Source organism: Sciurus vulgaris (assembly GCF_902686455.1).
Source record: "Sciurus vulgaris genome assembly, chromosome: 8".
NCBI lineage: Eukaryota > Metazoa > Chordata > Mammalia > Rodentia > Sciuridae > Sciurus > Sciurus vulgaris.
In genome coordinates, this window is record NC_136468.1 from 48,709,674 (window position 1) to 48,723,288 (window position 13,615).

The window sequence follows — 13,615 nt, forward strand, 5'->3', positions numbered from 1 at the left end:
TGCTGTCAGTTGCTTTCTGAGGCCTTTCATCCACTGGCAGCTTGATCCTTTCAAAGTGATTACCCTCAGGTCATCTTCTCATTAAAGAAGTCCATATCCTCAAGACAGTGCCCAGTGCTCTACTTCCTCTTCCCTCCCATGCACAGGAGTGTGGGTCTGGGTGCGAAATCATTTCCCCTCTCCAAGCATCCTAATGCTACAGTCTGATGAGGGGACTGATGATGGAATGCCCAGATGCATATGGAGGCAGAGATGTGGACAGATGCTTCCAAAACTTCAGCCAATTAACAACATTCATGAAAATTCTTTCTGAGGTCCCAGCACAAGTTGGTAACAATTAACTCAGAGCCTCTTGTAAGAGTTGGGTACGGGATTTAGGAGTCCTTTGATTTGCTACTCTTTAGCCCTCACACATGATTGAGAGGTGGTTACAACAGTACACAAACACCTAACACACCTGGAGCCACCAGCAGTCTCTGGTTGCCAGGTTGAACATTTTATGGAAGCCATTACTGGCATGATGATGGTAAGATGTTGTTTCAAAGCCAGAGTTCTTGGGTACACGTGATTTGCACCAGGATGTGAAGGCACACTCTTAACATGCAAGAGTCTGTCTGAGAGCACTTCCTTTTCAGGCCTGAGGTGTTACATGTTGCAGGGGTGTTCGCCTGCTTCTGAGAGAACCAGTCAACTTGCTGCTCCTTGAGAATTAACGGAACCATGAAAGTGGAGTTTGAAGATGGTGAAGTTTCTAAGGGTGCAGCAAGAGGATCACGGAAGCCTTTCTACACTGCACCAAAAAACTGTGGCTTCCTTTATAAGGCGTCGGTCCTCCAGTGGTGTATAGAGTCCCGAACTGCAAAAGGGTCATGTCCTCCTCCTCCTTGTCTCCCCCTCCCTTAAGAAATCAGCATTTCCTGTGTTTGCATCAGCTTCTCTGTAAAGAAATTTGGCAGCCTATAATTTAGATGGTGACAGAGGTTTCAGCACGTAAAACCCAGGCTTCCTTGGAAAGTAAACTTTTTAACTGGCAGTCAAGATGGAAAACAGATAATTTGTTGGTAAATATTTTGAAGGTCTTCTGGTGCTTTAGAATGTGTGCCAGTTCAGGGTAGCCCTGACCTTCTGTAGCCTTTCAGAGAGGATGTGGCTTGAAGATACAGTAGCTCAATTTAGCACACAGTCACTGATTGAGAAGCTGCACAGGAGTAAACTTTGAGGGTGGAGATCCCGAAGGGGCATGACAGGAATTCACATGGTACTGTAAGAAGGAGGCGGTGGTGGTGGCGGCGGCGGCGGCGGCGGCTGCGGCGGCGGATACTGAGGTACCGGAGGCTGGCGGTACCAATGTGGATTCCAAGTGATCATGACAGGTACGTAGAGAGATCTTCCTTGTCCATCTCGTCCCACTGGGTACCACGCAAATCCTACTGGGTAGGTCGGGTACGTGGTGTATGTGGGGTACGACTGGTATCCAGGTACTTGAGGAACGTATTCGGTGTACGTTGCCAGGTGCGCTTGGTCGTCCAAATTTGGAATAGATAGGCGAGGATACTGATTCTGGATGGTGAAATTGTTTGGAGCTCGGCAATCATAAGAAACTTGCAGCTTCCACCCCCTCTTGACCTGGAGAACTTGGGCTCCGTTGGGTGCGATCGTGGGGGTGATGAGGCCATCCTTCACGTTTCTTGCCACGAAATCTCGGAGAGCTGCCATTTCAGGTTCAGACAGTGAGTACACGTGTCCACTGGGAATGCTGTGCGCTCCAGGTATCATCTCTATGTTGGGGTCAACCAGACGGTGATCTGGGTAGACGTGCTCATCGACTGGAGTGTACACATTCTGGACGTAGTAATACCTCACTGGTTGGTAAACTCTGTATCCGTCTACTGGGTAGTAAAGCGACGGGTGTGGTGCTGGTGGTGGCAGCGACGGAGGTATCGGAGAATACATCCGGCAGTGGTATCGGCAGTATTCGGAGTCGAAGACGATTGAGCGAGTGCTCCAAGTGATGTTGGGGTCATGTGTGCTCAGCCAGCGAACCCCCAGGACGACGGGAAAGAACGGAGACTGAGTCACATCAAATGACAGCACCTCTCGGTGATCTCCCAGGTCAACAATCAGGTCGTGAGTTTCGTGGACTACTGGGCCCGATGCGATGGGGCGCCCATCAATCGCTTCCACGAGTATTGGCCAGTCCTTGACTCTCAGAGGAATTCCATTTTGAGCAACGTATTCGTGATCAATGAAGTTGCCAGAAGCACCAGAATCGATCATGGCTCGGACGAACAGGGTGTGTCTGCCCGGAAGATGGATCTGGAGCATCACTTGCAAGTGTGGAGATGAAGCATCATCTTGTGGGGACCTTATTAATTCCGGCCCGGTCGCTGAAGGTCCCTCTACAGCGGGGCCGGGGAGTTTCCCGCCGGTGAAGACTTTGAGGCCTTGGCAGGACAGTTGTCGGCGTAGTGCCCTCCATTCCCACAGTAGAGGCAGAGGTTCAGCTTTCGGCGTCTTTCCTTTTCTTCTTGGGTCAGGCGCATGCGGGCACCTCCCACGGGCTCAGTGGGATCTACCTGGTGGTGGCTTGACACGTGAGGCAACACCAGCGCCCGGGGTGGGGAGCGTGGCTTGCGAGCAGCAGCAGCCCTGGCCAGCCTTCTCTCGATGTGAATGCACTGGCCGATCAGTGCGGACAGCGACTTGGCGACCTCGAGGTGGGAGAGCTCCTCCTGAATGTGGTCGCTGAGGCCCTCGTGGTACTGGTCAATCAGAGCAGGCTCATTCCAATCCAGGTCCTGTGCAATCATCTGGAAAGCATTGGAATAGTCGATGACAGACCCCATGCCCTGGCGCAGACGTCTGATCTTGCGTTTGGCGGCCTCTCGCCTCTGAGGGTCTTCAAAGACATGCTTCATTTCCATCATGAAGGCTGGGTAGTTGTGCATCAGGTAGTGGGATCGCTCCAGTTTCGCAGAGGCCCAACGGGCAGCACGGCCGGTCATCATGCTTGTCACGAAGCAAACACGGACACGATCAATTGAGAAATCTCTGGTGCTCTTTTCCATGAAGACTTGGCACTGGGACATGAAAGGAGCCAGCATGTCTGGGTTGCCATCAAACTTCTCTGGCAGGTCTTCTGGGCACTCTTCCTCGATGGGAGCGGGTGGGGCAGCAGCCGCTGCAGCACCTTGGAGCTCAATGTCGTCATCATCATCCTCAGGGATGGGTTCCACTTGCTCACGGAGAGTCGTGTTCTCCTCTGTGAGTTTCTGCACCTGGTTCTGCAGGTTGTTGTTTTCCTCGGACTGCCTGATGACCTTCTCTCTCAGGTTGTTGATCTCTTCGGAGAGCTCATCTCTCCTACGCTCCGTCATGTTTGGGACGCAGGGGCTCTTGTGGCCGCTGGGTTTGTTGTTGTTGTTGTTGTTGGGGGGAGGGGGAGGGGGAGGCGGTGGGCAGTCGGGACCCAGGGTGACGGTTGGTGTGGGAGGAGACCTCCCAGGTGTTGCTTCACTCCTGTGGGGATGGAGGCCTGGATCCTGGCCCCCTCTTCCACCCCTTCTTCTCTTTGTTTTCAAAACCCGCTTATTTCTGTAAATGAAGATAAGAGGACACATTCAATATATATATATCCAAAGGGGCACAATGCAAAGAAGATTTAGTATTTAATGCATCTCCCTGTTCTACTTGTTTATATTAATAATTAGCCAACAAAGAAAACAATCCTCAAAAGAAAATGAAGTCATCAATCAGGACAATAGATAATGAAAAGCACTCTTCTGATATTCAAATAACCTTTTCCTCCTCAAAAATCACCTTTTCATTGTGATCATCAATATGTAAACTTTAACATCAGCATGCTTACCTTTGTAGGTCATAAAAGAAAGCTAAGACACAGCAAATAAGTAATTTTGTATGGAGGGAAGGAAGCAAGAAACTTTTAGACAGATACCAAATAAATTATGTGAAACAATTCCAAAATAACTTTAGCTATTAGGGAAATTAGGCGAAAACCAGTTAATATTCCAATCAATCAAACAACAACAAAACCAAAAAAAAAAAACATAAACCTCACACAGCAAAAGAGATGCCTGTATTCATCAGCCCTGAAAAAGGAGAACACATGCTAGCCAATGTCATGACCTCTGTCCACCTCCACAAAGCAGGTAGCTGATTATCAAATCAAACAACAACCACCACCACAAAAACCACAAAACTGTTTAATTAATTTTCTGACCATAATAACTTCCCAAAGAGTATTCTCTTTGGATCAGAAATGGCACTTAATAGTAAGGTGTATGTCAGTTTCCTTTCTTATTATGCAGTCATTCAACAAATATTAATTGATGCCTCCTAACATGAGCTGGGCTAGAAAATGGGACATTTTTTTTCAAAGATGGCCAATAATAGTTAATTATGATTTAATTAGAATTTAATTACTTATTTATTAAAATTCAATTTAATTATATGGTGCAGATAAACCACATAGTGAATATCCAACTGACAATTGATACTAATAAGGTTAGTAATTGGAAAACAGAAAGACAACCTTCTGTTTAAATAGGGAGGAGCTGCAACTATAGCAACCTGGGGACCATTTACATATTAAAGATAATCATTTTCTTTCTTCTTTTTTTTTTCCCCCCTTAAATACTGTGTTGGTCAAACAACTCTAGGGCTTTATTGGTCCTTCAGGTCACCAATTTGCAATCCCTGGTTCTTAATCAAAATTTGTCAGCATAGCCCCACCCAAAGATTTGTAATATTAAGGTGGGATAAAGCTATACTCCCAGGGTGGGTGAATGAATGGATGTGTCTGAAGGTGGGATAGGGGGATCAAATGTTCTAATTATGAGTGTGATGATAATAAATCACACAAGTCATAATAAATTATCTTCCTGAAAAATAGGGTTAAATGCATTTAGTTATTTAATCATTTAAAATTTCAATAATTTCAAATTCCAAATCTGGAAAATTTAAATACATAATAAGTTTAAAATTTAATACATAACATATTAAAGTTTAAAAAGTTTTTAAAAACTTTTTAATTAGAAAGTTTAATAAGTTTTAAAAAGTTTAACTTTTTAATTTGAAAAGTTTAAAACTTCAAAAAGTTTTCAAAGTTCTGAAAGTTTTAAAAGTTCAAAACTTTAAAAAGTTCAGTTTTTTAAAAAATCTTAAACTTTTTAATTTAAAGTTTAAGGAAAGTTTAAAACAGCAGTCACAGCATGGCCTAGTTTTAAAGTTTTAAACTTTTTAATTTAAAGTTTAAGAAAAGTTTAAAACAACATAAATGTTTTTTAAATAATTTAAATTTAGTTTAAAAAGTTTAAAACACTAGTTTAAAAGTTTAAAACTTTAAAATAAAACATTTTAAAACATAACTTGTTTCTCTCTGACCTATCAAAGCAAAAGTGGACATTAAATAAATTACATAAGGTAAAAAAAGAAACATTTATTAAAGAAGTTAGGTGGAAAATAACTTATATTTCAACCTCTAGGGTATAAGAAAAAAGGGGATATGGTAATAAAACACTCATCAGTCCTGGTGTCCCTCACCTCCCCCCTTTCCTAATACCCCTCCTTTTCCCTAGACCCCTAATGCCACCTCAACTCATCCATAACCTTTTCCCCTACATTCTTTGATGTTGATATGGCCTAAGGCTTGGCAATGGAACAGGCAAAGTCCTTAAGGGACAAGGATTAGTGTGTCATTTGAATAATTTTAACCTAATTACTTTAGTAACTTAGGCTACAAACGCAATGAATAACCGACATTCAAGATAACATATTATCAAACTTAGAAAAAATTAAAGACAATAAACACATCATATCCTATGATGGTCAGTCTTATTTCCAGCTCTTCAAAAACAATAGATTAAGATAACAATGGCAAGCAAAGTCACAATGTAATGCAATTTTTCTTTATTAAATTAAGAGTTTTAATGTCCCATAAAAAACAACTAATAAACAAAGGTCATGGGACTAAGAGGTCACTTTGGTTGTGTAGGCTAAAACATTTTAATTAAAACAGATAAGACTTCCTACAGGGCAGTCACAGCATGGCCTAGTGCAGCTTGACACAGGTCAGGAAGGTTAACCTACATGTCAATAACAAATGCTGGGGTGGGCTATATTTAAGCTGAGGTCTGATGATTTTAACATCTATAAAAAATAATGATGGGACATAAATTACATTTCGAAATCAGCAAATAATATGCTGTTTAGGGAAACAAAATCAGTAAGAATTAAAAATTCAAATGCTTTTATTATTAACAGGAAGGAGACTGGAGTTAAGATAATAGGGAGGGGCTACAATTATGTATTTGGGGGATACATGACCCTCCACCTCTCCCTCTCAAGACATTAAGGTTTTTTGTTTGTTTTAAAAAAAAAAATTTTTTTTTTTTTTGAGGTCTTATGTGGCTTGCAAAGTCACCAGTTTAAGACTTCTGACCCTTACCAAAATTAGGCCTCAAGCCCCCACTAGAGTTTGCAATTTTGGGGTGGGACTCTTAAGTCCAAGCAAAGTAGTTAACCCATTAAAAGTTAATAAAGTAGGAGGCAGGTAGGTTAATAGTAAATTTAAGTATAAAAATGTTTTAACAGCAACTGGTACAGTACAAGTTCACGTGATGCAAGGATCATTTCAACTTGATTTGATTAATGAAACTCTGGCTCCTTAAAGTCCCTCTGACAGGGACTGGATTGGAGAGATGGGGTCAAAGGTCCCATTCCTGAAAACTGAGAGGTCACACTGCAAAAAGCCAAGCTGCCTGGAATAGATGTCATCTTAATTTATGATAAATATTTCAGTTTTAGTCAATTTAGTAATTAAGTACATTTGATTAATTATCAACTCTTCACAATTACTTCTAAAAACTTATTCCCCAAATCCACCAAAGAGCAACAGTAGCCAACCCCCCCCAAAACCCACCATACACATATATACATCCCATTAGAAAACAAAACACCATTAAGCAACTCTTAATTGTTTTAAATTTTCAAATGTCCAATTTTTTAAAGTATTATGTGCACCACTTGTAAAATGCAAATTCTATTAATATGCACATTTTTAACCAATGTTTTGAACCTCTTTAATATGCAGACACAGAATTCCCAAAGAAGCAGACTTAAAGCTGTAATTATATGTACATACTTTCCATAGATTGTATACTTTTAGGGGACTGAGGGACTAGGAGGGTGATAAATTTTTGGAAGCCAAAACTTTTATTTCTCCCCTTAAAAAAAATCCTGGCTCATAGTTTGTAATATAGAACCAGGTTTTGAATTTCTTTATTCAATTAGAAATATTTTTATATGGTACACCTGACTGGCAATAAGTAATACAGATGTTTAATTATGCCAGCTGAACAGTCTATATTTTGTAACTATTTTATGTTACATTACACAAATTTTAAATGACAATGTATACCATTAGTAACCTATTTGCCAAAAATTTAAATTAGTTTTTTATGAAAAAAACTAATTACTTAGGATAACAAATAATTGGCTTTTTATGAAAAAAGCCAATTATTTGGGATAACAAATAATTAGCTTTTTATGAAAAAAGCCAATTATTTGGGATAACAAATAATTAGCTTTTTATGAAAAAAGCCAATTACTTGGGATAACAAATAATTAGCTTTTTATGAAAAAAGCCAATTACTTGGAATATTTAAATAATTAGCTTTTTATGAAAAAAGCTAACTATTTGGAATAATTTACATTAAATTAGTGGCTTTATAATTACAGCTTACATTGTTGAATTTCAAAAATACAAACTTTTTTTTTTTTTTTTTAAGAAACTTTTAAATGTGTGAGAGGCTAAGGTACAACCCAGGACAACAATGCACCACAGTGCAATAAGAAAACAGAAAAGACCTGCAGACACCAAGCAAGAGGACAAATAAACCAATTTACTCTGGTCATTTAATACATGTTTAATGAATGCCTACCATGTGCCAGGCACAATTTATTGCAGGTAGGCAGGTTAGCCAGGGCTAATCCCTCAGTTTCCAAAGGGGGATGAAACCCCAGTTTCATAGACACACACTTCATCCTTGCTCAAAGGCCAAATCAGCAGCAGCCAAAATGCCACTTAAAACTCCCATGAAACAAACACAGTCCAAATTGTTCCTTGTTTTGTATTCACCAAAGCATTCAATTCCAGTAAGTCCACTGGTGTCTTTAAAAACAGGTAATGTGAAAATAATTTTTAATTTTATTTATAATAAAAACATTTGGCTAAATTGCCTTTAAAGGCACAGCCAAGTCAGTTTAGATGTTCCCACCATAACTATCAGTTTAAACTGTGCGATTGTTATTTAATATATGCAAAACACTTATAGAAAGTGCTTACAAATAACAGGTATAATTGTTATTAATTGTTCTTATTTATTATTCTTGTATTTATTAGACACTAGTGGACAAAAAGCAAAACCGCGCAACAGAGAAACCGCAGGGGGGCGGGTCTGTGCAGCCAGGCTCAGGCAATGAAGGTGCGCAGGCGCATAGAACTAGGCTTAAAGGGAGGGGCTGGGGGCTCACACTGCGCAGGCGCAGGCAAGCTTTAGGGAAGGCGGGGCCGTAGGCCAGCTCAGAGGAGGCAGGCTCAGGGTGGAGCCAAGCTTTGGAGAGGCGGGGTGTCTGGGCAGGCCACTTCAGAGGAGGGGCCTCAGTGAAAGGCAGGGTCTGGGCATGCCACCCCGAAGGAGGGGGGCTCAGGGAGGGGCGGGGTCTGGGCAGGCCACCTCAGAGGAGGGGGCTCGTGGAGGGGTGGGGTCTGGGCAGGCCACCTCAGAGAAGGCAGGCCTTGAGGCGGCGTCTGGGTAGGCTGGCTCTAAGGAGTCAGCGCTGGGGAGGCGGGGCCTGGGGAGGCGCGCTCTGGGAAGGCGCGCTGCAGGGGAGGCGCGCTCTGAGTAGGCGCTGGGAGGGAAAAAGGGAGGCGCTAAGCGCGTTCTGAGCAGATACTGCAGAGAAGGCGCGTTAGGATGGGCGGGGCAGGCCTGAGACTGGCTGCTACAGGGCTGCAGAGTGTCTGCACGCCACTCCCAAGATCCCTCCCCCCACAAACCCCTCCCACCAGCCTCCAGTAGCCAGATTCATTTCATGCAGCAAGAGCAATCACCCCCAGATCCAAAACCCGCCCCCCCATACTCAGCAAACCGACAGTTTCCACAAACTGTTGCTGGACGCCAATTCGCGCCACCACGACAACTACACCGCCACTTCAATCAACATAACTAGGCAGCCTGCTCTGCCATCACCAAAAGTCAGCGCCCCTCCACTCAACTGCAAGAGCAGGAATGGTGTGGGCAGAATGTTAAACACTAATTTTTGCCCAAGGCTCCATTTTGTCTAACAGCACCATCATGCACAGATCCATCCTGCAGAGAAATACAGTGGGAGCCATTCCAAAAGGTGAAAGGGTGGGGTCCCCATCTAAGAAGCAGAGTAATTGTACTCTGCAGCCCTTGTCCCTCTATAGCTGGCTTTTTTGTAGCGCCCAACAGCCTGCAGCTCATGTACCTCTGCAGCAGTTACCACTTTGCAGCGCATTTTAGGTGTAAATTGTTCCGCAGTTCATGTACCTCTGCAGTTCATGTGTCTTAAAGCGCAGTGAAGCGCTATTGTAGAGCTAATGTCATTTTTGTAGCGCTTTTGAAGAGCTAATCTTCGGCAGCTCAGAATTTGAAGCGCATTTAAAGCGCAAGTCAGTCTTTAGTCTGCAGCTCATATATCGCTGCTGTTTGTACAGGTCTGTAGCGCATGAAGCGCCCATAGCGCATGAAGCGCCAGTCTGTAGCGCATGAAGCGCCAGTTTATAAAGCGCAAGAAGCGCCAGTCTGTAGCGCATTGAAGCGCCCATCAGTTTGTAGCGCATGAAGCGCGAGTTTGTAGCGCAACTGAAGCGCTTATCAGTTTGTAGCGCACTGAAGTGCCAATTAGTTTGTAGCGCATATCACTTTGTAGCGCATTTGAAGAGCAATTTGCAAATTAGTCTGTAGCTCATGTGCGTCTGCAGCTCATTACTGTCTGCAGCTCATGTCTGTCTACAGACCGTATCTGGACTTGGGTCCTGGAAACCAAAGCCCTGAAGGCTTGGTTTCCCCACTCAGTTTTGGGGTTCTGCCAGTGAAGGCGTGGCAAGGTTTGCGTGGAGACATTCTGGGGCGCTACTCCATCTCCTGCAGCTCCCGATAAAAACGGGGAATGAATGTGATCTTAAAAAAAAAAAAAACATCCTCACCGCATACTCACCACGCGAGGACTCCTCTGCGAAGACAGGAAGGAAGGGGTCCCACACCTGGCCAGGCGTGGGCTCCACTGGGTGCTCCGCAGCCCGGAGTGGCTCCGGACGCGAGCCCGCTCAGCGGACCTTTCGAGAGGCTCAGTGGACCCTCTCCGCTGTTCTTCCCAGGGCGCAGTCAAGGTTTCTTCGACACACACCAACCGAAGTTGAAGCGCGTGTACCCGGAGCGCAGACCGCCTGCCTTATATAGGCTGAACAGAAGAGGGGGGCGCCAAATCCCAGCGTGCTCTGCGGGCTGGGGGGCGGAGGGGGGTGCGGGGGCGGGAGGGATGGGGGATGGGGGAGGGGGCCATGGCCACGCTTCGGTGGCCCGCCGCTAGAGGGAGTACGGGATTAGGGAGGGGGTGCAGGATGCTGATGCTGAACTGGCCAAGCTGGGAGGAAAGAAGAAAGGGAGGGGAGGGGAGAATCGAGGACGGCCGGCCTAGCCAGGCCAAGAATGCTATTGCCCTGGTGGTGGGAGCTGGGAGACCCCTGTGCTTGGACTGGACAGGGTCGGGGGACACGCAGGATGAGCCCCGCGACCACTGGCACATTCTTGCTGACAGGTTAGTGGCCTGCGCGCGATGTGGAGGTCTTGGGCCAAATAGGCCGCCGCCTCCCCCTCCCCCACTCGGGTTCGGGTACCCGGCTCGCCCTTTGGGCGCTAGCCCCTCTTGATGCCCCATTGTATTCCTCCTCCAGGACGACCTACCCTACTTTGGGGTCCGTGGGTCCCTCCCCAGCATTGACCCCTGGCCTTTTCTTTTTCTTAGCACCCTGCCGGCCCCTCCCTGACCAGCGGGAGCAGAAATTCCAGCTCCAATTTCCATTCCCAGCACCCTCTCCCCCCAACCCTAGCCCCCTAGTTGAACCTCTCCTGATCTTGCAGCAAAGACCTGGGGGACCCTGCCCATTTTGGGGGGGGTATTACCCCACTATTGGGGCTCCTTGGCCTAAATAGAAGCCAAAGGAAATAGGTGTCAAGCCGCGTCTCCCTCTACAAATAACATGTTTTCTGCTTTTCTTGAATCGGATTGAGAGAGAACACTAAAATTCGACATTTAAAACACCTAATTCACCCTTCTTCCTAAACGCTTTTCTCCGCGGCGGAAATCCCGTTTTTCTTGGGTTTTTACCGAGCAGGGAAGCGAAATCATGAGATGCCGGGCGCCAAACAGGGCATTCAGGTCAGGGTTAACCCGGGTTTGGGGGCCAGAGTTGCAGCAAACAGCACCGCTTGCCCCTCCAAGTGCACTATTTTGAGAAAGCAAAAACAATTGAAAACAGCTGTGGATGCTTCCACTGTGCTTGGCGGGCTTTGGAGGCTCTCAGCTACGGACTTTTGGTGGTGGTTAGGAGGTTTACGCAGAGACCTCGCTCTCCCTAAACATGGCATTTTTCTAAATCTTTTAGGGTGAATGAATGCCTTTGGTCATGGTTATCGCACACCTAATCCTTTGAAGCGGGTTGCCAAGATTCAACCCCAAATATTTGCGTGAATATATACCAATAAACTTATTTTTTACGTTGGGGAAGACTGTTGATGAGAAAGGATGCTAAATAAAAACCTTAATGCAGGTTCCCATGTAAGCCGCCTCAAAGTGTTATGCATTAAGAAAACTGACAATCTGTTGCTAATCTTAGTAAAAGAAGTTTAAGTGAAGTGGAAAAATCAAATTGTCTACAACTGGTATTTCTGAAACACAGATGGAATATATTGGTCTTTGGAGACTAAAACTGAGACTACTTTAGTAACATTGTTGCAACTTATTTTATTCTTAGAGGATAAATGAGAATTTTACCCATTGTACGTAACGAGGTGGCAGGGACCAAGCTTAAAAAGCGACCCTTTCTAGGAATAAAATAAACAGTCCATTTCCTGAGATTTATTAGAAATAAAATGTTCACCATCAGGAATATGAATGAATGAAGTGCAGATTTCCAACAATGAAAGGTATTTTTCTAGGAAGTTGGATGAACACAATTATACTTTTTAGAAGTGTCTTTTAATTTAATCTAAGGATGTTCACCCTCTTCTATACATAAAAGGAGGATTTCTTATGTTTAGTAGAGTACTGTTCTGGTGACCACCCGACTGTCAAATTCTTAGCAGTTTGTTTTTTAATCTAAAGTTACTTCACCCAGTTGTTAACTGATAGATTTTTTTCCTAAAAAATGAGATTAAAAACTAGTATAGTTGAAAAATAAGGAAAATTCAACTTAAAAAAAGCCACCTGAGACTTTCAAAGTTAACCAATTTGATTATTTAATTTCAAAATGTTAGCCAGGGTTTATTTTTGTAAAATAAAAAAAGTCATCAGCATTTTTGTCATAATAAAATAATTTCCACTTATCGTCCAAAATTCAGGGAAGAACCCCAGGATATTGTAAAGAAGAAAATCAAGATTACCTGTAACCTTCTCACCCTGCAATAATACTAGTAAATACTATAGAGTCTGCTTTTTCAGACTTTCTCTATGCTTATAGAGAAAGGTATAGGTATCTAAAGAATACATATTTTTCACAATTACATATATACTTTCTGAAAATTAAAAAAATGGGATCAAATTGATTTCTCTTCAGTGTTTTCCTTCCAAATAGCCTTTAAATATTAAATAATATTAAATTTGCAGTTTTTTGAATGAGATATTAATTTTCTAATTAAATATTTTAATGAACATCCTTAGTATGTAAGTATTTAAAACCAGGAAACAGTAGAAATTCCTCTGTTTTCACTAATCTAACATATACACAATTGTTATTTTGGTGCATTTTCTTCTCTTGTTTCTCTACATTTGAAAACAATTTTTTTCACTTTGCTTAGAAATATATTTTCCAAGGGAAAAGGCATATCAATAGATAAGTAGTTTAGATAAAACTTTCTTGCTATCTAAACCAACACAACAATATTAAAAATAACAGACATCAGTAGATACTTCAGATATTTTTGTGTTATCAAAAACAATTTTAAAACAAAAAACCCAATAAATATTAGTAGATAAGAACTTTAAAGACTGTTTTGACATTTAATATCTAAATGACTTTTAGATTTTTTCAGATATTTATTCCCGACGTTGACTGTTTCCTACCCATTTTTACAAGGTTAAATGTAAAGTGAAAGAGGTGTTAGTGGTTATTATTTACTTGACCAAATAATAACTCAACTTTGTATATGGATATTTTAACCATTTTTATAAGAATTTGCTCTGGACGTATCAAGCTGTTGATTGACCATCTACATTTAACTTCCAGTATGGTAGGAAAATAGCATTTCAAAACATAGAAGGATTTTCACTTGTCAAATAATAATCAGAC

General features: G+C 42.9%; 2 protein-coding genes across 7 annotated transcripts in view; one reads left to right on the forward strand and one right to left on the reverse strand.

Moving 5' to 3' along the window:
• Window positions 1–2,399: 2,399 nt before the first annotated feature.
• On the reverse strand, window positions 2,400–10,499 carry PEG10 (paternally expressed 10; the record flags this gene model as incomplete). Of its 2 annotated transcripts, none has more annotated exons than XM_079152063.1 (2): window positions 10,267–10,499; window positions 2,400–3,594 (listed from the first exon to the last, which is right to left on the reverse strand). In XM_079152063.1, exon 2 carries the CDS (start codon window positions 3,375–3,377, stop codon window positions 2,400–2,402), a length of 978 nt encoding a protein of 325 aa, XP_079008189.1. In that variant the 5' UTR covers window positions 3,378–3,594; window positions 10,267–10,499. The 2 variants fall into 2 exon arrangements, with proteins under 2 accessions (XP_079008189.1, XP_079008188.1); XM_079152062.1 differs by having other exon boundaries at window positions 10,256–10,499.
• A 190-nt stretch (window positions 10,500–10,689) lies between these two features.
• SGCE (sarcoglycan epsilon) overlaps window positions 10,690–13,615 on the forward strand; it is a 69,687-nt gene continuing 66,761 nt past the window's right edge. The window contains exon 1 of one of the 5 annotated variants that reach the window (XM_079151824.1): window positions 10,690–10,866. In XM_079151824.1, coding sequence (XP_079007950.1) covers window positions 10,758–10,866 — 109 coding nt within the window. In that variant the 5' untranslated portion in view covers window positions 10,690–10,757. The remainder of the gene's footprint in view (window positions 10,867–13,615) is intronic. The other 4 variants (XM_079151826.1, XM_079151825.1, XM_079151828.1 and 1 more) reach the window with 4 other exon arrangements.